Below are 27705 nucleotides of genomic sequence, written 5' to 3' on the forward strand. Positions count from 1 at the left end.
ATAAAGCGGGAACTTAAGGAGAATATGAAATGTGACCACTTTTTAAAACATAGTTTTATGTTTTTCAAAAACTCCTGAGCACTCTATGAAAGCTCCTGAGTACAGGAGGCTTACTAAGGGCTTCTGTAGTTGTTCTGCATTGCTTGGGGTGGGAGAGGGCTGTGGGGAGGGAGGGAGAGAGGAGGGGGAGGTGATGTGCTCAGTCACCAAACCAAAGACATCAAAACTCAAAGTAATCATCATAAGGAAGCCAACTGAAAACCTACAGTGTTAGAGAAGGACATATCTTTATTTCTCAATTCATGATAAGAAGGAAGACTCCAGACCTGACACTGGAACCATTGTCTAAGGTGGGACTGGTGCTGGGGTCCTGGCTCATGGCCAGTAGTGATCAGGTCCACTGTTGGAAGGCTCTGTCTCAGAGAGGCCCAGATCCAGTCCTAAATGATCAAAACATTACTCTGGGAATCTGGACAAAGGGGCAGGTTGAACCAGTCAGGCAGCTGGTATCTGAGAATTCTGTCCTCCAGTTGGCAAGCCCCAGGTATAATACTTGAGAGTGCAGTGGAGGGGTGGCAGGCAACTTAGGACCTTCTGTATGGTGACTGAGTCAAAGTCACAGGAAGAATGCTAGAAGAGAGGCTTGGAACATGGGCCACAGCTGAGGATGAACTGGAGAGAGAGGCTGGGAATGTTCTGTTGGGAATACAAGTACACATGCCATCCACATAGAGACCAAAGGGAAATGGTATGACTAATCCAGTCAGTTTGGGTGGAGTGCGATTAGGGAAGCAAGGCCAGTGCTGAGTTTGTTTATTATTTCTTACCCAATTCAAGATTAATTTGGGAATTGGGACAAGGCTGGGTGGGAATTTAATCTACCCATATAGACCTCAAGTTAAACAATCTTGTCTTTAGCTCCGCGGTGAGAGAATAACCTGGGGAACAGAATAACACTTACATGTATCAGTGCTGAAGTTCGATTAAAATAAGCACTTAGAAAATGTAAGCCGAGAATAGTCAGTACTGTTACACATTTACTGTCTGTTTACAACATAAGGTAATCAATAGAGCCTTAAATGTTTTATTGTTATTAATACATACTATTTCATTGCTTTAGGGATTATGTTATTTTTTGCTGACAGTGAAATAATTTATAGGAACAAGCTAAACTGACTATTATAATCTCTTTTATTGCAAGGCCATCATAGATTTCATGCCCTTTGAGCAGAGTTACTCTCTGACATTATTTTAGTTATCTTCTTGTCTGCCTTTGTATCTTATTGGTCATTACCAAAGTGAGCACATGGAAGGGATGACCAGCCATCCAGGAAGTATGCACTATTTTCCATTTTCTTGTGACATAGATATGTAAATTTTACTGTTGTGTATGTCTGGAAATATGTTCAAGGTAAATCTTAAATGAGAGCTTAAAGATCATTGTAGAATGGTTTTGTGCTGCAGTTCAGCCAATATCAACATTCAGAATATAAGCTCTACAATTGTGAACAGTGACAGGGACAGAGGTTCATAAGCCATGATGAGGAGAGTAGAATAGGGCTAGGCGTGGGATCAGAAAGCATTGAGAAGAGAATCAGGAGCCTGTGGTCAAAGTAACAAAGGTTCCAGAGCTTGGTCTGAGCAATCCAGAGTGAGGGCTGGCTCTGAGATGTGGACAAATTACATAGGGCAGGCAGATAAGACCAGTTCAGGAGAGACATGTAGTCTAAAGTCTGAGGTCTGAGCAGATACCACCCTACAGGGCATTTAAACAGTGGCAAAGCTAAGAATATTTTCTGATTGCAGTGCAAAAGTCAAGAGCAGATACTCTTGGAACAACCCAGAGATTAGCGACAGTAGGAAGCCTAGAGAGAGGAGATGGTTTATTGGAGCCCAGGGGTGGGTAGTGATGGCCTGTCCAGTGGGAGCTGGGTAATAGACACAGAGGAGATGCAGGCGTGTCTGGCAAGAGAAATGGGGAGAACTGGCCTGGCTTCTCCTCACTGTCCCCATCTTCTAGTGGTGTCTCCTTCCTCTTGGCTGAGACCAGCCCTAAACCAGCCGATAGGTGAGCCTTGGAAATGCAGCCTGCAGGGACCAGCCTCTGAGATACAGAGCAAATAAAGGAAAGGTGAGGACTGTATCTGTGGGCAAATAGGCCCAAGGCAGGCACTCACCTATTCATTCTTTCCTCATTTGCAGCTCTAAAACCCCTAAGTAAAATTAAAGTAACCGATGGTTAGGCTCATTAATCTGGAGAGGAGAAGACTGGAGGTTGGAAGAGGTAGGTGCTCATGGGCCACACTGGGTAATAGTGAAGTAAACATTATCCCCTTAGAAACTCCTAATATTTCATTTCCTCAAGTATCTTGTAGAAATCACAAGTACTATGCCAACCCGATAGTCTGGGCATGAGAGCATTTCTCATTGGTTTTGCAATTGAATGTGTGTAGTTCTCCTTTTGTATGTTGGTGTCACTTTTTCAGTTGTTTGTTATGCTGTTGATGAGGAGCCTACAGCTTGTGGAGCCAATGCTGGACAACATGTGCATGGGGGAATGAGGGATTCAGCAATCTGTTTTCCTTTAGGTTGCTTTCATTCCACTCTTCTGCTGCCAAGTAGGTAAAACACACCAAAAAAGACCTCTGTCATTCTTTCTTCTCACTCACCTCTTTGTTATTTCTTCCTTCTTTGTCTTTCCTTCTCTCGTTAGCCCTTTTTCTTTATCCAGCTCCTACAGAGCTAGTCACATATGTTTCGATTATTTATTAACAGTTTGGTATTTTTCACTCTGTAAATATTTATTACACCCAAACTGTGTGTCACACACTGACCTAGGTGCTGGTGATTCAGCAGTGAATTTAAAAAAAAAAACAAGGTTCCTGCTTTTACTGATCTTCTAATTCTCTTGAATATATTTATTCAGTTAATAGCCAATGGAAATTTTTATTGATTGGGAATTTTATAACTTATTATCTCTGGACATGAATTCCTCCAAATGTGGTTATCTATCTTACTTGACAATTTAACCTGTTTAGTATATAGGATTCTGAACGTAAGAAGAATCTGTAATAATTGTCCCTCTTAACGTTAATCAGTTATAACTAAATTGCAATGAGTATTTCCTAATCCTTAACCAGATTGCATCAATAGCTTTGAATTATATTTAACAAATTATGATAATCTATCTCTAGCTATGATATTTTAAAAAACTAGTCAGCTTTGAATATAAATCATTGTCCTGACCACATTTTAGTAACTGAAATGCATAGATTATTATTGAATAATCAAAGAATCCTGAAGTTGGCATACTAAGACTTCATATGTAGTTTAAAGATTCATCTATAAGTATTGACTATCTGGGGCCTTCAAACAAATTCAAGTGATTGAGGGTGATGGTGGGAAATTATTCTCATTTTCTACTTCTAATTCTCCTGAATATATTTTTTAATAGTGAAAGCTAATATTATTTGATTATGATTATCATGTGTTAACTTGCTCTGTTATCTACTTCATGAGTGAGTTATTGTTTGTATTATCTTTATCTTCACTAACTATGGTTTAACCAATTATCTTCTACTGAATTCTCTTAAATCCATAAGTTCCTAAAACAATGTGGTAAAGAATAGGCTTATAAATATATTCAATTATAAATGTATTAAGTACATTCTGCTATACTCAGAATGAATATAAATTTAGGAATGAGAAAAAATATGAGCCGCCATGAATATGAACTTGATGCATCTAATGCTCAATCAGTCCCTCAGTAGTTTTATGTTTTGGTGATAAACCACTGAATAAAAGGTATATGTGCTTGCTTCAGATATTTTATAATCTCTTTATTAAGTCAGTGAATCTAACACCATTAAACATGAAGCATCTAGAAGAAATGATTTAAATGAGTTATAAAAGAAAACAACTCTCTGTATAGGCTATATCTCTCCCATTGAGAGGAAAGGGGATTAAAGTCTTTGTAATTGACATTTCCCTTTGGTGAGTAATATCAAAAGGTTAGGCCATGTCCTCAAGATAGCTTCTGAATAAGTAATCAATCTGAAATTCAGAAACTTCTGTTTTTGTTTCCTGATTTCCCCCAGGGGATATAGACACACGCTTAAAGGGCTAATAGATGTTATTTTTGTTTGCCTTTAGTGAGCCTGAGAAGGATCCAGTTTGGAAATGAAGTTTATTATATAAAATTTAATAGAAATTCTCAAACTGTAAAAAAAAGACCTTTTAAATATTTTAAAAAACATAACCTGCAACATTTAAGAATTATTTAAGAATTTTTATTTAAGAATTTATTTGGAGTAATCTAAAAGTTTTATTGGGGAAGAAAAAGTCTATCTCACCAAAATAATAAGAAAACTAGTTTCTCTTAACATTTCATGGGTAAAAATCCTCCATTGCTTTTCATTAAAGCCAAAAAGACTGCATGGTGCTATGTCTTTGAGTATGACCTGGGATTTTACTAGGGATCGTATTACTAGTTCGGTACTAGTAATAAGATGCTCCTTGATGTTAAGTACACTCACTTTTAGTAAGAAAAAAAAAAACTCCATTTACTTTTCTTTAGATCATTTCAATCATGCCTTTTTCCCTTGGATTAAAATTTGGAAAACTTATAAAGGGTTTTTTCTTTTCATATTTACAACTAGATATATCACTATATGTGATAAAGCACATAAATTGAGTTTTCCCTAAAGTCCTATATGGAGCTTGTATAAATGAAATTATTCTCAAAAAAGATTTCTCAGATTATGTCCAGCATTTTAAGAGTATCAAAAATTATAAGTAAGTTCTCTTAAATATTTTCACAAATAGGACAAGCTATCCCATTTCAGAGCAAGGAAAAGAATAATTAACAACGGTACCTCAAATATTTAATATCATGGATTTCATTTCCACAGTATGTTATAGTATTCATTAAGTGTTTTAAACTTGACAGTCAGTCTAAATGTTTCCCAAGTGTTCATCACTAGCCTGGTCTATAATTGGGGTGCTGGTCACTGCTGACCTTTTGCTGTTAGGGGTTGGAAAGACTAAGAGGTTACTGAGTGATGTTTTAAGGTGAAACATTATTATTCCACTCTCTCCATTCTAAAATTGCCATCATTTAAATTCCTTTTTCAGACTAAGTGTTCCTCTGAATTCTTTCAAATATGATTTATTCTACTCACAGAGAGTTAATAAATTGGCTGAATCCCTCTCTCAGCTGTTCTCTCCATCTGTCCTGACACACGGACTACCTCTTCGAGTCTTATGATTTCTTATTATTGCAGCATGCATCATGCTGAGAAAAAGCTAGTGAGACTCCCTGGCAGGCTTAATTTGAGAAATAGTTTAGTGCCATCTATCTGTCACAGAAGACCCTTTTATTGAGGAGTTGAACTTTAAGTAGATTTATTATACTCAGGATGTATATAAATTTAGAAATAAGTAGAAAGAAATGTGAGCTACAATGGATACGAATTTGGTGCACTCCAGTTATGTGTTTAATTATAGAAAGAGAAATTTGTGTTTTTTGATTCTCGTTTGCTTGCTTAAAGTTAACTTGATGTCTCTAATTCCTAATATCTGCCGTTTGTGGAATTCTAAATTTCCATCTGTTTGTACTGATGTATCCTTTTCAGCAGCAAAATGTGAGCAGTTTACTAACTGCCTTCTAGAGAAAAATATAACTTACAATACAGTTCATATGCCCAGTACCTCAACTGTTAAAGTGAAAATATCTTCTGAATCACATTGGGATTGTTTTGATGCCATGTTGGTGGGAGCTTGTAAAAATGTTTGTTGTAGATAGATTTAGCCACCTGCTTTCAGTGGCCCCTCTCCCTACATGACTTACAAGAAGAACATATACTTTGCTCAAACATTAATTCATTTGTCTCTAATTATAGCAAATTGTTCTACTGAAGAAAAACCTCCTTGATTTCAAATCATTGGGATATTCAGAATTCACAAAATACCTATGGTTCTCAAGTGTCAAAACTGGAGTAGTTGAATAGTTCATTCTCAGGAGATACCTGTTTTGTTGACTGGTAGAGCCTATGATCAGGTTTTTCTTTTCATATATTACCTTGAGCCCTTTAGGCAGTGAATATTGTTAATCTCTTGAATAGAGCACTGAAGGAGAATTCTTTTAAAAACGTGGGAAGGGAACAGAAATTGTTTTTTTAGAACATTCCACAGCTGGTTATCTCTGAAAGCTGGAGTTATGATGTCCTGTCAGTTTCTCCCAAATCTATGATTTTTTTTTTCTTTTTTCCTAGATGACTTCTAGTTATTGTGAGATCCACCCGCTTAACTCAAGGGAGTAGGTATTTGTGAGAGCGTGTTTTATTTTCTTAATATTTTCATCCTGGAAAGAAAGAGATTACTCATTGTGGCATCTGTCTAAGGTAGTACACAAAGTAGTATAATCCACAAACTGTGAGAGAAAAAAAAAGAAAACAAGTAATGCTTTCCCCTTTCAGAGCCGCTCCTAAGAGATAAGCAAAGAAGTCAATATCGGAACTTGTAAGGTTTTCTGTCAATGAAAATTTACCAAATTTTATAGTAAGAGGAAGACTAAAGAGGAGAAAAGAAAGGTCGGTCAGAAGAGAGAATCTCTGTTGGACAGCTTTGCCTTGAGATAAGTAGAAGTCATAAAAATGGCTAATCTCTAGGAAACATAACTTACTTGGTAATTTGCATTCCTGCCTTGTTTGTCTACGTGCAATGTTGCTAAAATAATCAAACTAGACTGTTCCCTCTCCACATTTTTTGTCTGTCTTAAAAGAATCTCCTCTAAAGTACTGTGTATATAAGTTCAAGCGTAGCTCTAAGGCATTCCTTCCTACCCTTGTATCATTATGAGTGTTTTCAATATAGAACCTTTATTGATAAAGAAACTGATACTGCTCTGCAGAGGTGGTGATATTTTCTGCAAGGCCCATATGTTATTATATATAAACTTTGTAATTTAAAGGCCACCTCTGTTCTATTCCCAGCAGTAATGCTTATTTGGTGGGTAGCCCTGTTCAAGTTTCTAAATCTGCTCTGGTTTGCTACTTAAAATGTTTTTCTGTCCCATCTTTACCAGATTCAGTGAGGTTTAACTGTGTGATGAACTTTTAAAAAGTACATTCTCCTTTTTAAAAAATCCAATACACACATGCCCATCATGCACAGTTCAACATAACAAATTCTTATTTTTTTCGTGTGCTATGTTGAGCACTGTTCCAGAGTTAAAGATGCACAAATGAGGGAAACACTTCCCTACCCTGCTGAGCTCATGATCTAGCACTAATCTTTCTTATTCTGTCATTCATTTACCCTAGAGGTTCCTTGGATGAGACTCTGAGGGCTAGTGAAAAACATACTGAAATTATATGCCCATAATTATGTGTGTATATCTTCCTAGGGATATAGTTTATGGGCTTTATGAGATTTTTAGAGCTTTTACCTCCAAATTTAATTCTTAATATTTTAAAAAACACTAGTCTGATACAGAAAGTTTTGGATGAGGGAGCTACAAAAATATGTGTAATTGACTGTTAGAGTTGGCTATCAGTCATAGACATAACCAAAAGACTTAATGCACTTCTTAGAAAATCTCAGGTTATTTCCTTGAGGTAATTTTTTACTTGTACAGAAAGACCCTTTCATTTATAAAGGTTCTCCTTTTTTTAGGTAGGGGATATAAGGAGAAGGGACAGGTAAATATCAAGCACTATGCTTCCAATTTTCATTACAATTTAAAAAATTTATTGAAAATATGAAAAAGATTTCTGTGATTCAAGGCAAGTTAAAATGGCATTTCTTCAAGAAACAGAAATTAATACCAGTGTCTACTTTTCAAGTAGCTAGCTCTTTTCTTGTGCTATGAAACTTTCAAGGCTTCAGTTGGCAGGAGGCTTTATAGCTTTATGATGGCATTGTTTTGCATGAAGATCAGACTTCATGAGAATGACGGGTCCGACTTTCCTCAAATCTTGCTTCCATTTTGTTTCTCCTAGTTAAGGACCTACTTCCTTTGCACTACCCATTTTTCTCTGCCATATTTGTCTCCAAAGATTTTTGTTTCTTTATCTGTTGTTTATTGCAACATAAAAGTGAAACAAACAAATGAACAGCAAAAACACATAAAAAGGACTAATTTCTTCGCTATGCAGGGGGGGGATCATAGAGTCAAGTTAATCAACCGTCTTGTTTCAGAAGTCATACTTAGAGCTGGTTATGCTATCAAGGTTAGGAGGTAAATTGAGAAATTTCACATTCTAGGATAGAAGGGAAATAATAAGAAATTACAATCCTTAATGATGCTCAAAATGAATGTGTGGTCATGTGAAAACAAACAGTTATTAAACCTGAAAGATGTTTATTTTGACTTTTAAATTAAAACTATAGAGATGAAATCAGCATGTCATCAGAACTGTCCTAAGATCAAAAATCTATGGACTGGACATTTAAGGAGCTGCAGAATCAGAAAAAAGAGAAACCAGGAAGCATTCTTGAGTGCGAAATCATGGTAACCTTCAGATTCAAGGAAAAGGCTGGATGTGAACATTTTCTTCCCAAGTGTGGAACCACTGCTTAGGCCCTGGGGCATCCATTATGTGTGAGGAGAGGGCAGGATGGATTCATGCAACGATGAGACAGAATATTGAAGAGGTTACATTCCCTTCTTATAAGTCTATTAAAAGTTTATGGTCTTTCACAGAGTATATGCTGTAATAAAATTATTATGTCTCTTTCGAATGGCAAGACAGTCGTAAGAATGATAAAAACCACTTCTATAACTTGCTACAGGTTTAATTTGGGACTCACAGGGTCATTTGTGGAATATTGGCCCACAATATCTTGGGAAAGAATGGAATTTGTTGCTTATGAAAAATGCTTTTGATTGATAACCAAAAGAAATTCCCCACAGTTTCTAATTCCAGGGAGGATCTGATTTCCATCTTTATGTGCTTTTTGAAAACTGAATTCTTTTCATGTTCCTCTGAAAGAAGAGAAGGATAAAATAGCTATGCTTCAGGCACTTTTAATGAAAATTTCTTATCTAAGATGTTTGTTATTTTGGACTAAGTCCAGCAGAAAGCATTTTTGGTGACTTCGTTTCATGACATATACACCAGAATGCTGTCATCATGGTACAGCAATCTGTCACCACTTCTTTTTCTGAAGTAGGCTTGCTCACGTTCCCTGTTCCATTGCCTTGTGAATCCTATTTAATCACAAAGAAAAATTTATTCCTAGCCAGAATTCTTGCACATACACTCACAGAGAAGTTCTTAAGTAATGAGTAGCTCCCCCATGAATAGAAGGCTTAGCAACAAAGCAAAATTTTGACTTGCAATGAGTTAATTTATAATATTGTGACAAACACCCTAGCTTCCTCAGACCAAGGGAGTCTAGGCAATGGGCGAAGACAAAGAGCTACGGAGTGTGGAGACCAAAATAGTCACATAGAGGTACAGTAGAGCACAGTGGAAACCACTCAGGATCCACAATTAGACAGGGACTCAAGGCCTCATCCTACCTTGGATGGGTTCACTTCTTTCATTCCCTAAATTTTTATTGAGCTTCAATTACATATGGCCATTGAGGATTCTTTAATTATAATAATAAAAAGACCTAGTTCCTATTATTTAGTTGCTTATAATATAGTAAGTTTGATAGACAAGTAAATGATAAGTTTTAACCACTCTGGTAAATTCTATGAAAAGGAGGCACAAGGTGCTACAGATGCCAAAAGAATAATGCATTGCCCATCTTTTAGTAGATAAATGAGACTTTCAGGAGGAAGAAAAGTCTTAAATAGGATGAAAAGGATGGGCAAGAGTTAGCGAAATGAAATGGGGGTTGCAGAGTAAGATCTTCTGAACAAAGGAGGCAACGTGTTCAAAGGCCAGGAGAGAAGAGACATCTTCTTGCAGTTATGAGAACTGTGTGAGGTAATTCAACATGACCAAGGAAGAGACCAGGTCAGGAAGCATGGAAGGAGTGACCGTAGGAATATTAATCAGAGATGTCTGTTTTAGGTAGACCATTCTTTCTGACTGGTTGAGGTGATGACTATTAGAAGAAAGACCAGTTAAGAAGCTGGTGAAGTAGTTGAGATAAAAGATGATAAAATGAATTTCAATGGCAGTGGAGATGAAAAAAAGAATGACAGATTCCAAGAGGTTTTTGGTGGTATAATTGTCACAAGTAATCTTCATCTATGAAATGCCCTATCTAACAGGGTTTTAAGAGATAGGATATTATATGTGAAAATGCTCAAATAAACTTTAAAAACACATCATGTTACTAAAGAGGGACTTTTTAGTTTGTGAGTATAATTGAAATAGTTTCGACCTAATGGTTGTAATCTATATGACATAAGAGATTCTCTTTTTTTTAAATTTAATTTTCATTTTATATTATAGTTGATTTACAATGTTGTGTTAGTTTCAGGTGTACAACAAAGTGATTCAGTTATACATATACATATATCCATTCTTTTTCAGATTCTTTTCCCATATAGGTTATTAGAGAATATTGAGTAGAGTTCCCTGTGCTGTGCATTAGATCCTCGTTGATTATCTATTTTACATATAGTAGTGAGTATATGTTAATCCCAAACTCCTAATTTATCCCTCCCCCCACTTTTCCCCTTTGGTAACCATAATTTTGTTTTTGAAGTCTGCGAGTCTGTTTCATAAGAGATGATTTTTAATGGGATGTGTGGGATATGTTAGAATCTTGTGAGTAAATTATTAATTAGAAATAACCTTTCATCCTCAGGTGATTCTGTTCCTTACCCAATCACTGCCCCACCCCCTCAGCACTCTGTCCCCACCAGAGATACCTTAGAAATTATTGCTCTAAGAACAACTTGAGGACAAGGGTTTTGTCTCATTCATTTGCATCATCTGTGTAACTACTTGTTCCTAGCACACTGCAGGTTTTCAAAAGAATTAATTGAATTAAGGAAATGTTTTAATCACCTTCGTATTGACTATTTTATTTAACCTTCCCATCCATGTTCCTATTCTGCATTACCCCAGCCAAAAGAACCCCTACCACTACTTCGGGGTACTGTTTTTCCTATTGTACAAAATTTTAAAATGACTTTTACACCATCCACAGCCAAAATCCTTGGTTCTAAGCCAGTGCTCATTGAACTATGTCACAGTATCCTTTAAAAAGTTATATTATTCTTTACAAAGGGGGTCTTTTAATAATTTATGTAATCATGAAATTTAGAATAGAAATGAATTTACAATAATATTTGCTACTTTTTTTTTCTGATTAACATCTTGTGTATAAAAGTGGTACATGAACATTTACTTATATAATGTGCCAAGCGTATGGAATCTAGGTAGGTAGAAGGGGCAGTAATTACTAGATTAGCAGAGCTCTTTATACCTGATTGAAAAATTTCATTGATCCAAAATCTTTATGTCATGTTCTAAGATTTTCAGAAAGATCAGTGCTAAGAGAGAAAAAAAGTAGAAACTCGTAATTAAAAAAGTGTATATTTTTACATTAATGATGAAAAATCTGAAAGAGAAATTAAGGAAACACTCCCATTTACCACTGCAACAAAAAGAATAAAATACCTAGGAATAAACTTACCTAGGGAGATGAAAGAACTGTATGCAGAAAACTATAAGACACTGATGAAAGAAATTAAACATGATGATACAAACAGATGGAGAGATATACCATGTTCTTGGATTGGAAGAATCAACATTGTGAAAATGACTATACTACCCAAAGCAATCTACAGATTCAATGCAATCCCTGTCAAATTTTTTACAGAACTAGAACAAAAAATCTTAAAATTTGTATGGAGACACAAAAGACCCCGAAGAGCCAAACCCTCTTGCACTGTTGGTGGGAATGTAAACTGATACAGCCACTATGGAGAACAGTATGGAGGTTCCTTAAAAAAACTGAAAGTAGAATTAACATATGACCCAGCAATCCCACTAGTGGGCATATACCCAGAGAAAACCATAATTCAAAAAGACACATGCACCCCAATGTTCATTGCAGCACTATTTACAATAGCCAGGACATGGAAGCAACCTAAATGCCCATCGACAGACGAATGGATAAAGAAGTTGTGGTACATATATACAATGGAATATTACTCAGCCATCAAAAGGAAGGAAATTGGGTCATTTGTAGAGACGTGGATGGATCTAGAGACTGTCATACAGAGTGAAGTAAGTCAGAAAGAGAAAAACAAATATCGTATATTAACACATATATGTGGAGCCTAGAAAAATGGTACAGATGAACCGGTTGGCAGGGCAGAAATAGAGACACAGATGGAGAACAAACGTATGGACACACCAAGGGGGGAAAGTGGTGGGGGGTGTGTGCGTGATGAATTGGGAGATTGGGATTGACATGTATACACTAATATGTATAAAATGGATGACTAATAAGAACCTGCTGTATAAAAAAATAAAATTCAAAAAAAGTGTATATTTTTAAATAAAATATTTTGGAATAGAAAAAATACTAAATTTTATGTTAAAATGCAATAGTATTCCTATAATGACAGTAAAGAATAGGCAAATCAGTTTTCCTTGGTAGAGTTTCTAATTCTGTAACTATGTTTCTTTATTCATTGTGGATTCTTATCCTGGTGCTACTCTACTCATTTCCATTAACTAGAGGAGTATGGAGTATGATCTCCTCTGGTTAATGTCTCTAGGGTGAATTGTTATTGAGTCATGTGACTGATATAGGAGTGCTGAAGGTCTTTTTATTCCCCTGCTCCTTTTGCTTCAGCTTTGTGACTGTAGGGCAGAGGTGCAAATGGCACATGGCCTTAACAGGCTGACTCAACAATATTTGTGTTAGCTGTGTTGACTTTTCACCCAGAACGTTTTTCTAGCTCCTTTATAGCTTATTCTTGTCCTATAATGTATGATTGAGGCTAATATGGCCTTTTGCCGTGGAAAGTCTTGCAATAAAAGCTGTTACTTCTCAGAGTTTTAGGTTAACATTTTTTTCTTTAGAACCTTCCACATGCCATCATCATATCACATATTATGCTGAAATAATCCATTTTTAGGTCTATCTCCCTGACTCCACTGCTCTAATGTTCCTTGAGAGCAGAAATTCCGCTTTACTTAGTGAGGGCTTCTGTTTGGTATCTTTGTGGTAAACTAATTGGTCGCAAGTCAACTTTGCCGCAAAACATAAAATAAGTGGTTGATAGTTTGGTTGAGAATTTGGTTTCAATGCCAGTAACAGATAATACAAAAGAGGTGGCTAGTAATTCACAACAGTCTTAGAGAGCATTAATTGCTGATTCTTTAAGTAATTCAAATAAAACAACTTGTTCTCTAACGCTATCTTTACCAAATTTATTGCACAATATTTGAAGTTGGAGGCAAAGGAAGAATCAAGATCCTTCCATCTCCCTCCAACCCAAAATGGTTACCTGAGTCATGATGATTATGTTTCCTAAAAATGGTGAAATTTTGTTGTTGTTTGATAGTGGAGAATGAGATGTAGACAGAATTTTGGTATTTGGCACAGAATCTGACTTAGATGATTTGGTGAAATATAAGGACTGGGTATGTAACGGAACATTTAAATGTAGTCCAGATGTGTACTATCAGTTATACACGTATTGATAAGAAATAGCGGCATCCCTTGTCTGTTTGTTTTATTTCCAGGGAAATCTGAAGAGACTTACAGCAGATTTTTTTTTTTTTTACATCATAAAGATATAAATCCACATGGCTCCCTCCATTATTTCATTTAAGTCTTTGCTCAGACGTTATCTTCTCAAAGAAGCCTTGTTGAATGTTTATTGTGTGCTATGTACAGTGTTAGGCTCTGGTGAATGAAGATACAATCTTTGTCTTCAAGACTTTGTCCCCACAATCTTGTGAGAAGTAAAAGCAGTAAATGTTGAGTGATAAGTAGTCCAAATTTTAAGCTTATTGAAGCACATAGAAAAAACTCAACTCAGTAATGTGAATTAGAGAAGGCTCCTTGGAGGGATTAATATCTAAAAAGAAACATGAAGGATACAGCAGGAATTATCCAAATGAAGAAAAAAAGGCAGAAGAAAGGGTTGTGCAAAAAACTCAGAGTTGTGCTTCCCTGGTGGTGCAGTGGTTAAGAATCCGCCTGCCAATGCAGGGGACACAGGTTCGAGCCCTGGTCCGGGAGATCCCACATGCCACGGAGCAACTAATCCCGTGCGCCGCAACTACTGAGCCTGTGCTCTAGAGCCTGCGAGCCACAACTCCTGAAGCCCGGGTGCCTAGAGCCCATGCTCTGCAGCAAGAGAAGCCACTGCAATGAGAAACCCACAACGAAGAGTAGCCCCCGCTCACCACAACTAGAGAAAGCCCACGTGAAACAACAAAGACCCAACACAACCAAAAATAAATAAGTAAAATAAATAAATTAAAAAAAAAAAAGAGGGCTAAAAAACTCAGAGTCAAGAGAAGGTTGGGAGAGCTGCAGATCTTTGGGGGTGACTCAATGGAGAAGGGTAAGGAGAAATTGGGGCTGGCAAACAGGGACCAGGTAAGGAAGGAAAACATGATGGAGCATGCACTCTATCCTAAGGGTGAAGGGAAGCCATTCAAAACTACTATATATACCATAAATAATATAAAGGTATATTGTACAGCACAGGGAATATAGCCAATATTTTATAATAACTCTAAATGAAGTATAATCTATAAAAATTATGAATCACTATGTTGTACACCTGAAACTAATATCATATTGTAAATCAACTATACTTCAATTAAAAATTTAAAAAAACCTAGCAAGCAGAACAACAGCATTATCTGATTTGAACTTCTGAAAGATCACTCTATATGCGAAGTGAGACTGGAGTAGGGAAAAGGAAGATGTAAGGCAGGGGGATAAATCTGTAGTAACATAGGTTAGAACTGATGGTGGCCTGAGAATAGACATGAGCAAAAGATTTAAGAGACTTTTAGAAGCTAGCAATCAACATGACTTATAAATGATTAGATTTAAGGTGTAGGGTGGTAGGATTCAAGGATTGCATAGCATATAGTAGCTGGTTAATAAATATATGTTAAATGAATGAATTAAAAAAAGATTTATGACTTGGACACTGGGTGATTGATGGTGCAATTACTCAGCCTTTTCAATTAAAGAACCATAGAAAAATTTAACTTCCAAGGAACACTAAAGAGAATTTCCATTTTCAAGATATGATTAAACTTTTTGATGGTGTAAAGCTAATAAATTTGTGACCTAATATCTGAGAAAGCTGTAGAATAGAAGAGAAAAGTAGAGAAAACTGAATTTAACTTCCTTGTTAAGCTACTGGAACATTATTAAATTAAGTTTTTAAATTACATTCAGTTCACATTATAATTACAATTTGCATTACTAGCTTTTAAAATTTCCTCTGGTCACTTAGTGCTGTGGTGTCTCCAAACAACATTAGTGCTTTCCAAATGTAACAAAGTATAGTACAATGTTTTGCACATTGCAAGTTCTCAAGAGAGCTGTGTTGAATTACCTGTTATACATTTGAAATTAGTTTCCTCTGGAATAAAGCAGCATATGAAACTTTTTCCAGATAATTAAGACTCATTGCAAAGTAAGTGACTTGCCCAAGGTCACTTGTCTTCCTAGTATCAGAGTCAAGGGTGCTCTGAGTTCCGTGCTCTTTCCATTGTTCCTGTGAGGAGTTCTGTGACTTATTCAAGAAACTCAGAGTTCTCCTCTCTCTCTTTTCACAAAGGCTGAATCTGATTAAGAGATACAAATCTGGTGTCCACTTTGATTACAATCCACAAATCTCTCTGTTCCTGTTCTTCAAAACCATAGCACATGATGATTTCTGTTCACAAAACATTTTTTTTCTCCCAAGAAGTAGATATCATTGAAGACTGAGAGGAAATCATTTACTTTCTCTTGAATATTTTCTCTTTCATCTATACACATGAAGCATACTTAGGCAAATGACAAAACTTGCTTTGATTACTGTATAGGAGTGAGAACAGAGGTCTTAATCTTGGCTGCACATTAGAATTACCTGGGGAGTTTTAAAATATCCTGATGCCCAGATCTCACTCCAGGCCAAGTAAATAAAAATCTCTTGAGGTGGGATTCAGGCATCAGCATTTTTAAAACTTCCAGATGATTTCAACCTGCAACCAAAGTGGAGAACCCATGGGTGAGAGCGATTTGATTAAAATGATGAACTCATACTTAATATTTGTCTTTTTTCCAACCACAAGGTGGCAGCATCACAATACAGTGCACACACTGGCCCTTCTATTGAGTGGACTTTGAAATTTATATCCGTAATACTAATTAATAGCATTGTGAGGGTTCCTCCAGCTAGAGACAGCATTGACTTTTTTCCCTGTTGTTCTCTGTTGCTTTGGTTGTTTAAGAAGACTTTTAAATGTATTTATTTCAACAGGTTAAATTACCATGAACTATATTGTAAGCTATAGTTGGGTGGAAAAATGCAAAAAACATGGATTTTACATTCAGATAGATTTGGGTTTCAATGCTGTCTGTGCCACTTACTGATAGGTTGTTTCATTTCTTTGTACTTCAGTCGTATGCCTAGAAGAGGAGGGTTGTTATATGGACTAAATGAGATAATATATGAAAATCAACTTTGTATGTATGGTACTAAGATGCTGAAGATGTCGAGGATGAAAGTGATAAAGCTGTAATAGAGTCAGTTACACAAAGTCCAGAAAAACCCAGGATACAGTTGTTTTTCACATATGGTCTTTCTTTTCTGCGTGTGGGTCTCTTCTTTTCCTGTGTGTGTCCTATCTTTCGGTTTCCACTGGTGATTATACAAATAAACATGCTCTAGTTGCCTTCATTTTAAAGAAGAATCAAAGTCAGTATTTTTTTTTTTCCACACTATTAGCAATGGAAGTACCTTCCACCTTTATAGCCAGGTTTCTGTAAAGAATTAGACTTTGTTTACTCACAATTACTCTAGTTCATTTCTCAAGCCTTGAAATTGCTTTCTCTAAGATCACCAGTGCCCTCCTAAGGCCCAAGTCCAAAGAATATTGGCATCTTGTGCATCTTTGCCATTTGAATAGGCTGAAAATGTCCTCCTTTCTGATACATTCCCCACTGATTTCTGTGCTGACAGCATTCCTGTTCTCCAGTCACCATTGCTGTCTGAGTTGTTTTCTCCTCCCTTAGAATTGGGGATCCCAGGAGTCCTCTCCTATAGCCCTATTTTCTTTTTTCCATGGGAATTTTTGGTATCTTTGACCAGCCCTTAATCTTAATTACTACAAATGACTTTCAAATCTATACATTGTTACATATGGCTGTCCTGAGTTCCAGATCTATAAATCTAACAATAACTCGCATTTAGATTGCTATCTCAAAATTAACATGTTGAATTTTGAACTGGACATATCCCCTGTCACCCAAAATCGACGACTCCTCCTCCTCCCCCCCATCACACCTTTCAATCCATGGCATTACTTTCCACCCAGGTGATTGAACCAAATCCCTAGGAGTCATTCTACACACCTCCCTCAGTCTCCTTCAAATCCAAATTGCCAAAGCTTCTCAATTCTTCACCACCCCCTGCAAAATACTTCTCAGTGGTGTTACCCAGTCTCGTAAGTAGTCCTAAGTCTCATAAGTTGTCATTAAGTCATATTTCTTACTTCACACTTCCTCTTTCACACAGATCAGTCTGACTTCTGCACCGAAACAGTTCTCGTTAAAGTCGTTAATTGCTGTGTCATTCATGTTTCCCTGTCCATCCTCCTTCCCTCCATTACAGGATGCCCCGGAGAGCACTTCTTCAAATGATCACCTGCACGTGAATCCCCTTCTTGGGCCCTCTTTGGGGACCCAATGCAAGATAACTTAAAAAAAAAAAAGAAGAATTAATCAGATTAGTTTCCAGAGACAGATTTTATTCACGTTTTATCCCCCTAATGTGGAGTACTTTCAACTCATCAGACTTTTAAAGGGCATTTGCTTCATCTGTAGTATTAGATAGTTTAATTTCTATTCAAGAGCACAGACATACTTCCTAAAACCTGTGTAAGCAATTTTTAAAAATCAACTGATGTGTATTACAAGTTTCTCTTTGTCTACTTTTAGAGGCAATTAAATTTTTGGTGATTGGAAACCAAGTCATTGTTTACTGCATAGTAAGGTCACAAAATAGAGAAACATTGTAACACTGAAAAATAACTATTTTTAGTCAATTATTTTGATGATTGTGTGTATTGCTATTATACTTTTATTAACTTGACAGATTGTTGGTAAGACTGTTAAGCGAACATTGAACCTCATTGTGGATAATGAACTGTTCTTGGTACTACAGAGAATATAAAGTTTTAGAAAAAAATAGAACATACTAAATGGTGTCATTAGCCAAAGAAAGAAAGAAAGAAAGAAAGAAAGAAAGAAAGAAAGAAAGAAAGAAAGAAAGAAAGAAAGAAAGAAAGAAAGAAAGAAAGAAAAGAAAGAAAGATAGAGGCAAACAAACATATTTAGTGTTATATAAAAAATTATTCTATATAAATGTTTATTTTCCAATCAGGAGGTTAAAATTTTAAGACATTCTATTCATCAGAAATTTTAAATACTTTTGGAAAACTTATTCTATATATGTAGGGTCAGGGAAATTTAAAATTGAATTTTGCACGTTTCCTGAAACAGATTTTGTGATTTAACTTTGTACTAAAATTCAGTCTTCTTGGTTGAATCCTTGGTTGAATCATGCATCTTTTGGCAATCCTCAAATTGCAAAGGTTAATAAGAAAAAATAAAGCGTGTTTCAATAGGACATAATATCATTTTCTTTGATCCAGCTGCTGAATTAATAGAGAATGCACACACAGAAAGACAATGCTATTTAAAGCTTTCATTGGCATTTTCAACAAGACTGCAAACACACACAGAGAAAAAGTAGAACAAAACCATATTGTATGCTTAATTAGGATGAAAGAAGCAGAAAACAAACAGCAACATCTTGATGATTATCATATGGTCAGAACATGACTGATATGGAAAAAATGTTAATTCAGGGCTCAAAGATGAATAAAAGGAACAACTATGTACAATTTAGATTTTTCATGTCTGGTTCTCATCTCTTTCATATGTGTAGAGGCCCTGATGTTGTCCAAGATATTTTAACAAAAAGCATTTCAGAATATGTGTTGACTGCTTGGGTGATAATTGCCAAGTCTAGCTACATGTGTAGACTGACAGAAAATTGGAGCAGAAATCAGAGTGGTAGGCTCAAATTTGTCGTTAATGAAAATCTTTTGTGAGTGTTGAATTATTCAGTTTAGCACGTCTTTAACCCTAAGAATTCCTTCATTCCATCTTTTCTTATAAGAAATCATACATTTTATCCCCAAATCTGCCACTAGTTAACTCTATGACCATGGACAAATCACTTATGATCTCTGAATTTTCATATTCTCATTTGCAAATTGAACAAGGGTGGCACTAGATAATCTGTCAACTCTCTTCCACCACTAACATTCTATGATGCTGTTGAAAACAGGATTACTTTGAAGATTAAGGAAAGAATAAATTCATACATTTTACTTAGTGAAGAAGTATCACTTAAATATATGATATAAAATGATATAAAATGAAGTTGCAAGAGAGAGCAACTTCCACCTTGGGAGAATCAATTGGGAATTTGAATAGATACTGATTAAAAAGATCTTTTTGTCAAGAAATCAAGTCCAGCAGTAAGAACTCAAGAGAATGCCCCCAAAAATCCATATTCCTCAAACCTAATTTTCTTATGTAGAACTGTACTCTTTTATGTATTTTTTGGCAAGAGCCATATTTTTTATCTGAGTTTTACATTCCTAAAAGTGGAGAAAATGGAAGTAAATGCTAACATGATGTCCTAGAGCAGGAAAGGATACAGCTGCAATTGTTGAGACTCCAGTGGTAGAAAAATGCTGCAATTCAGTTGTGTTCTCCATCCTCCCATTGCCGTATAACTTAGATCCCTAATCTGCATGTTTCAACATTGCCATATAGGATGCTCACATAATTATCATCCCAACACTTATAAGAGTGAAGGAGCTGAGGGCTATTAATAACTGCAAGGACAGCAAGTACAAACTGGGACTGTTTTGGGCAAATTTAGACATACAGTCACCCTATTTGCTTATTTTTCTATTTCTTGTTTTATAAAGATTTTGATCTAAATATTGTTTAGATACTGTTTCATTATCCCTTACTTTAGATTCAACTCAATTACTATTTGCTCTGAATTATTCTTTAAATTCTTTAAATTCAATTAAACTTTTAGTCAAATTTCTATCATTAATTAGCTATGTGACTTCAAGATATTTTTTAAAAATTTCTTTGAATCTTAGTTTCCTGACCTGAGGATTATAAGGGTATATATAAAGAGCCTAGCATATAGTATCTTCTCTAAAAAAAAGTGGCCTCCCTTAATTGAAGAAGAGTGCTCTTCATTTATCAAGCCCTCAAAGATAGTTGGGAGAGCAGATCTAAGAGCATATAACTACCTTTTTTTTTTTCAGTGTCACAATCTGTTCTGCAGTTCCTTTTTGTTTGTTTATTCATATCCCATATCCATGTTAGCACTGAAGATATTTCTTCTATATTGTTCCAGTGTTTTAGGTGTTAGCTCATATTAATGTCCCCCACCAAAAGCCGACCTGGATCTCTCTGGGTGTGGTGGCAATTCTGAGGTTTGGAAACCTTTGTGGATTTCAGAAGCATGTTTTCTCTCATGCCTTTCTGGTGCCTTGAAAGCCAAAATCTTTATTTGTTTCATTTCCAAGAAACTTCCAGTTCCTCTTTTTGAAACTCTCTGATCTCTTCTATAACATTGTAATATTCTCATTCTCCATGATTTCTGTAAATGTTCCTTTCTCCTCCCCCTCATCCTCCCTCTTTGACTTATCTTCCTCTGGTCACCCTTTAAACTCTGGTGTCTGTTAGGGGTCCACTTCGGCCCTATACTCTTCCTACCTGCATACTTTCCATGGGTGACCTCATCCACTGCCATGATTTCAGCAAACACCTCTTGCTGGTAGTCTCAAATCTACACATCTCTAGCCAACAGCATTCCTGTGAACATCAGATCATATATTTGACTATCAAATAGACATCTCTGCCAACATAACACTTAGGCTCATTTCCCTTTTTCCATTCTATATTTTTAGTTGGCTCCACTAGTATTGCCATTGTCCAGCTATTCAGCTTAGAAATCTGGGAGTCATTCTTCTTTCCCATCATGCACATTCAATCAAAAACAAAATTCTACCAATTTTATTTATTAATATTTATTAAGTATTCTTGAATCCATATTTTCTACCAATTTTTACCTTCCCTACCCCAGTCAGACCTTTTAATTTTTTTCTAGATCATCCAGCAGCTCCCTAACTCTTCTCTCTGAATTCAGTTTATGTTTCTCTTCAATCCGGCTGTAAATTTGGCCATACCATTCTATTGCATTCTTCAATGGTTTCTCCTCCATTAGGAAGAAGTCTTCATTCCAATCATGGTAACCAAATCCATCCTTGATCCAGCCTTTCCCTGACCCATCTACTTCTCTATTCACGGCTCTTATCTCTTGTCACTTCTGACCACATAAGTTATATTTCATAATAACAGAACTGCTTCCAGTTCTCTTTGCATGTGCATGCACTGGAACAGAGAAGCACACCTCCCACCACTACCACCACCAACCTCACCACCACCACGACTACTACCACCAGCACCATTCTGTTCTCTAGCTTCTGTGGCCTAGAGTCATCTTTTTCTCCTTCCCTTTTTATCTTGTCAATATCCAAGACATCTTTTGCTCATTGAACTAATACAGGTGTCACCTACTCCAAAAAGAAAAAGGTTTTGCTACAGTTTTGTTACCATTTCTTCACTCTGCTCCCATATACCACCTACATATTTCTTTTATTTATCATGCTGTGTATTAATTATCTGTTTTGCGTAAGTCTTACCCCACTAAATTGTGATCTCCTTGAGGTCAGCAGTCACATTATTCAGTTTTGAAATCTCAATTTCTAATATAGCTTAGCATATACTAGGTGCCCCAAACCTTAATTGAGTGAATGAATTTAATAAATAAATTAATTAATTCTAATATTTACTAACTCATAGTGACTCGTATTTGGCCATGTGTTTATCTTATTTAATTGAAACAAATAGTATATGTATATACAGTGCCATCAATATAAAGCACATCGGATCCATTATTGTTTATGCAATCCATATAAATTCCTCTAAGAATTTAAATCAGGGAAGTAGAGCCCAAATCTTCCAAAATAGTAGAAAGGGAATCTCCAGTCTCGAAGAATATTCAAAAGCATGCAAATCATAAGCTCTAATAACTCTCCATAAATTATCCTTAATTTCTTCTCACCCTTAATTTTCTCACATCTCAAATTGTTCTAATCTACTAAACTCTCCTAAAATACTCTCTGGGGCCCTTCTCATTATATCCACTCCTCATTTCTTTTTTATTTAGACTGTTACCTAGCAAGAGAGAATCCTTCCTATTTAATAAAGTGGGGAAAAGGAACAACAGAGCAGTAGACCACTAGCTTCTCTTTAGCAGGGAGGGGCAGAGAGTGTTATAGACCACTGCATGCTGACAATTGCTGTCTGAGCACACATATATATGTGTTTGAATACGACATTACTCTCTTTGGATTATTGGTCAATTACTATTTTATATTGTTATGTAGAAGACATCTTTATGTGAAGTACTCTTCCACTGCAGGTGATTGAATCCTCTCTTAAAAAAAAAAAAAAAAAAAAAAAAAAAAAACCCAAACAAACCCTGAACATGTAGCCCTTTCAACCATAACTATAATGCAAGTGTGTTTAAAGCAGTCCTCTTGGTTTATTGAAAGGAGAAATCTTGGACACAGTACTTTGCTTTCTTTCTTTGTAGCTTGTGGTTAGAGTCTATTACTTCGTGCTTTCTACATCAGCAACAGCTGTATGCTGAAGCTCCAAGGAAAACCTCTCTCAAATAGTTCTGTTGCAAAGAGAAAATAACATTTACAAACTTTGACAGGAACTATACCCTTGAGCCATGTTTAATTTTGAAACTTGAATGGAAAAGTCCACTGCATGGAGAAGTCAGCCACACAGGATCCTGAGCTGAGTCTATTGTTAGAAGAGGCGCCAACAATACACAGAGCTCTGGGTGGGGCGTGAGCTCTGAGAACTGTGCACACTGGCCTGCGGGGGGCCTGGACAAGGCCCACTTAGACGAGGACCTCACCACAGCTTTATACAAGCTCAGGAAGAGGCAAAGCAGAAAACCTACCACTTGGTGAAGCATCTTTACATAACCAGAGTTTGGCTTTGCATTAGCTTACTTAGATGACAGTTTCACAGATTTTCAAAAATAACTTCGTTTTACTCATTCACTCATTAAATCATCATATTCCTATAATTGGGAAGTTCTTTATAGTTTGGGGTAGAAGGTCCTCCCTCAGTCAGGTCCCGGGGGCAGTGCCCGATCATCCCAGTGCCCTTAACTTTATATAGTCAGTGTTTCTGTGTCCTCACTAGTGTCATGGGGTGGGGTGGGGTCTTGTTCTGTTTAGCTCTTTCAGTAAAGGCTACTCAGTCAGCCACATCTGAATCCCAGTAGCTGGTTTAAAGCCTTCTGTCCCAGTAACGATCACAGGTTTTAAAGGAATGGCAAAGTCTTTTATTTTCATGTCCAACTACTTCTGTAGTATGTGAGGCTGCCCCAGCATATTAGGGCTAGGATAAGTATTCATGTCTGTTATGATTCAGGCTACCAGAGATTCTGCATGCAGTAAAGAAGAACCATTGTGGTATTAAGGTGCTGCTCCCAGGCCAAAGAACCTCCCACAGAAGTCAGAAGCTGTCTCTGAAGATATTGTCCGAAGTGTTCCTACAACAGCCATTTCTGAGGGATGCTGTCCTAATAGACCTGAGTCACTTTATTGAGTAACTGTTAGTTTCTTACAAAAAATGGCTGCTTTTGGAGTGTTGGACAATATGAATCTGGGACCCCGTCTCATGACACCAGACATTTTGCAGCTCTTCTTTGCCCTGAAGCCATTATTAGCCAATATACCTCCTCAACTCCTTCTCTCTCACCTCTATTTTTCCAAGAGATTTTTTTCTTTCCGTGTTACTTGAGCTGAGTTGGAGCTACTCTATGTCACCATGATAGATTTCCCTAGGTCCAAACATTGGGAGGAAGAGGTCAGGGAATCTCTCTGAGACCTTCCTTCCTGGAAGGCACCTGGATTTGTGAAAATTTCTCCTTTTCCAAGTCCAAATTCCTCATAGCAAGAGAAATGCTGATTCAATGTTAAACTAAAGGTCCTGTCACATCATTTCTCCTAGAGAGGGTTAACTCAGGGGCCACTCAGGGGTTCAAGGTGACACATCTCTCTAGGCAACTGGCAGCTGCTTCTGCCTGAGGGGGGAAAATATCTTAAACCATTTAAATATAGGACACACAGCTATGTATAAAGATGTTTTATGATGCTTCACACACACAAAAAATTGATTAGATCTAAATATTTCTTTACACTGGGAACTAGTACTACGATCTGTTGAGAGGTATTAAAGAGTCTTTTTCACAGGGGTCTAAAATGGAACAAAATCTTATCAGTCTGGGATAGTTTTATTAGGGTTCTATTATAGGGCTAGTGAATGGAGGAAATAGCCTCTGGGTCCTTGTAATCAAGTGTCTTGTTTGCTTTTTAAAGACTGAATATTAATTGCTTACACTTGAGTTCTGAATCAGAAGGTTTTGGGAAGTGAGCTCTCAGGATTTGGATTCTGCTGGCTTATTTGGCATATAAATGAATCCTTCATAAATTTGTGGGGAAATTTTAACTTCTGTACCACTGTAATTACTCCACAATTTATATGAGATTCTGATCACCACTAAAATCAATGAATAGCAAAATATTCTCGTGCATTGTAAGAGTTTAGTTATTTTTAGTTTATTACGGAAGGTTTATTGTCTGTTTTTATTCTGCAGCCCCCACCCCAGATATACGACAAACAGCTGGATGAAAGAGAACACACCATTGAAGAATGGAAAGGTGACCCTACTGTTTAAATAAGTGTACCTTTTGCTTTATTGAAACTCAGAAAACATCTTTAAGGCTTTTCCTTTTAAAACAATTTAGTAACAGATGATTTTCTAAGTGCTATCCTCTTAGACCATTTTCAAAGCTCCTAAAACTTCATCTACCTTTTCATACTAATAACAGTATTGCATTTACTCAAGAATGAAAGGACTTAATTACTGACACTTTTTAAAAAATAGTACTGATTGTCAAAATATTTGTCATGGTGGAGGACAAACTTTAATTCAAAATTTCAGAATTAAACATTCCATGTTTGTACATAAAATTATCACATAAAATGGATAAAATTATGCCTGAGATGGTTTTAGTCATCATAGAATAAAAGATAGTGAATATATAAATTCATTCACTTGATTTATAGGACTTGAAAATTTAAATGAAAATTCATGTATCTGAGTGGCTTATTCTCCTTTAAAGTAAGAAAAGAGTGAATGAATACATTAACTTTTTTTTCAAGAAAACTTTTTCAAACACATACTGCATGATCAAGGTCATACTCAGGGTAAGACAAGGTAGAGAAGAATTGTTCCACTAACATAAATAACCACAGAGTAGAATAAATATGATAAAGCCAAATGCAGATTATAACACATGATTAGGTCATTATGAGGAGGAACATAAAGGGGAGATCTGAAGGGAAGAAACATTTGCGCTACCTTGAAAGAATTAATAATTATAAGTTTGGAAAAGAAAAAAAATTGAGGAAAATACCAGAATGAAGATATAAGAGGAAACCAAAGGGTAAGAATGAGCAAAAAGTGTTATAAAGTTAGTAAAGAGAATCCCCTGTTCAAGAGGTCATGTTGGAGAGTATGGAAAAATAAGCACATATAAACAGTAGATCAAGTAAAAAAAAAAGATGAGAATGATAGACAGAAAAATACTTGATTTGATCTAAATAAGGACCAGAAGGCACTCAGGGGTTCAAGATTAGGTAAGTGATAGGGTATAAATATCACTTGAGGAGGATGGACATAGACTAAATTCTGAAAAACTGAAGAAATACCTGTAAAGGATGATGATTATATAAATTGTAAGCCATTGCAAAGCACAAATGAATGGCACAGAATAATTTGTAGCTAAAAGCTATAAAGTAAAAAGTAATGAAGATATACATATTATTAATTCTAGTAATGAAAAAGCCAGAAATGGATGCAAGTTTGGGAATAAATATAATAATTTTTTAATGTTGGATTTTATGCAAGTTTAGTTTTGCAAATCCAAGATTTGAATCTAGCAAAAAGATGAATAAGAGTTGGAAAACTGATAGAAAGTAACAATTTAAAGCCACAAGAAGAATATGTATATCTCTTAGGAAGTGAACATAAAAGAAAAATGGAGGTTCAAAACTGAGCCATTAAAATCCATAAGAGATAAAATTAGAATGCATCAGAAATCTCCCAAAGAGTTCAGAAAACAAGTAACGTGTACTCTTCATACATTTTCTTGGTCAAATGTTTTATTGAGCACCTACTTTTGCCAGGCTCTGTGTTATTGCAAGAAAATGTAGAAATAGAAGAGTAAAGAAATTCCACTTGGTTTATAATTTACTCAGCCCCATCAAAATGTTATTACTTGTCATTAACTAATGAATCTTCTCTTTGGGTTAAGGAGAAAAAGAAAATTGATTTTTATAACACTGATAACTGTTTCTTACAGAACTCATTTACAAGGAAGTCATGAGTTCAGAAGAAAAGACTAAGAATGGCGTTGTGAAAGGACAGCCTTCTCCTTCAGGTACTCAGTCTCAGTGAATAACCAATAAACCAATACTCGTGTATTTTTCTTGGCCTTAAGCAGAGATTGCGGTCAATAACATTGCCAATAGAGCACATGAACTAATATCACATGACTGTTTTTCCCTCTAATGATTTTAGTTTTATTCCTTTTGGTGTTTAGTGTGGCATTCATTCTGATTATTCTGATTATAATGACCTAGCACAAGAGTTCTTTCAGAACTTATTTTAAGATAATAAGGAATCTTAAAGAAATGTTAACATGGGCTGGTTAAAGGGTAACTGCACCTCATCAAAATTCAGAGCCATGATGCCCTCTTGACCACCAAGTCAATGTAGAGTTCAGGAATCCCTCCAGCCAAAACCTTTTCCTTCATTCACTCTAATGTTTGCATTCTTCCCAAGGTTGATGTAACCATAGTTGAAGCCTTAACCAAGATGGGATCCAATTAAAGTCAGCATAGAAAATCTTTCAGTTTGCAATCTACAGACTCTAACACAAATTTGTACATATACATATTTTACTGATCTTACTAATGTGCTTTAGAATTATTTGAGGTAATTTACTTACACTTATTAATGCTAATATATTTTTCCTAAGACTTATGCTTTGAATAGAAAGAGAATATCTTTAGATTTAAACAACACTCAGATCATGCTGGCAGAAATGTAGGCTGCAAATTATTAGTGTAGAGGAAAATATACCTGGTGTCCTACCTTTGATGTATAATTTTTTCCCATGCACTTTATTTTTTCATTTCCATCTTTATTTATTTTTTTATACTTTTTATTGGAGTAGAGTTGATTCACAATGTTGTGTTAGTTTTAGGTGTATAGCA

General features: G+C 36.0%; 1 protein-coding gene across 5 annotated transcripts in view; it reads left to right on the forward strand.

Moving 5' to 3' along the window:
- Nucleotides 1-27705, forward strand: part of MAPK10 (mitogen-activated protein kinase 10) — a 332407-nt gene that overhangs the window by 293198 nt on the left and 11504 nt on the right. For all 5 annotated transcript variants that reach the window (XM_036853897.1, XM_036853895.1, XM_036853896.1 and 2 more), the window contains 2 exons: nt 25019-25082; nt 26790-26867. In XM_036853897.1, coding sequence (XP_036709792.1) covers nt 25019-25082; nt 26790-26867 — 142 coding nt within the window. The remainder of the gene's footprint in view (nt 1-25018; nt 25083-26789; nt 26868-27705) is intronic.

Source organism: Balaenoptera musculus, chromosome 5, assembly GCF_009873245.2.
Source record: "Balaenoptera musculus isolate JJ_BM4_2016_0621 chromosome 5, mBalMus1.pri.v3, whole genome shotgun sequence".
NCBI lineage: Eukaryota > Metazoa > Chordata > Mammalia > Artiodactyla > Balaenopteridae > Balaenoptera > Balaenoptera musculus.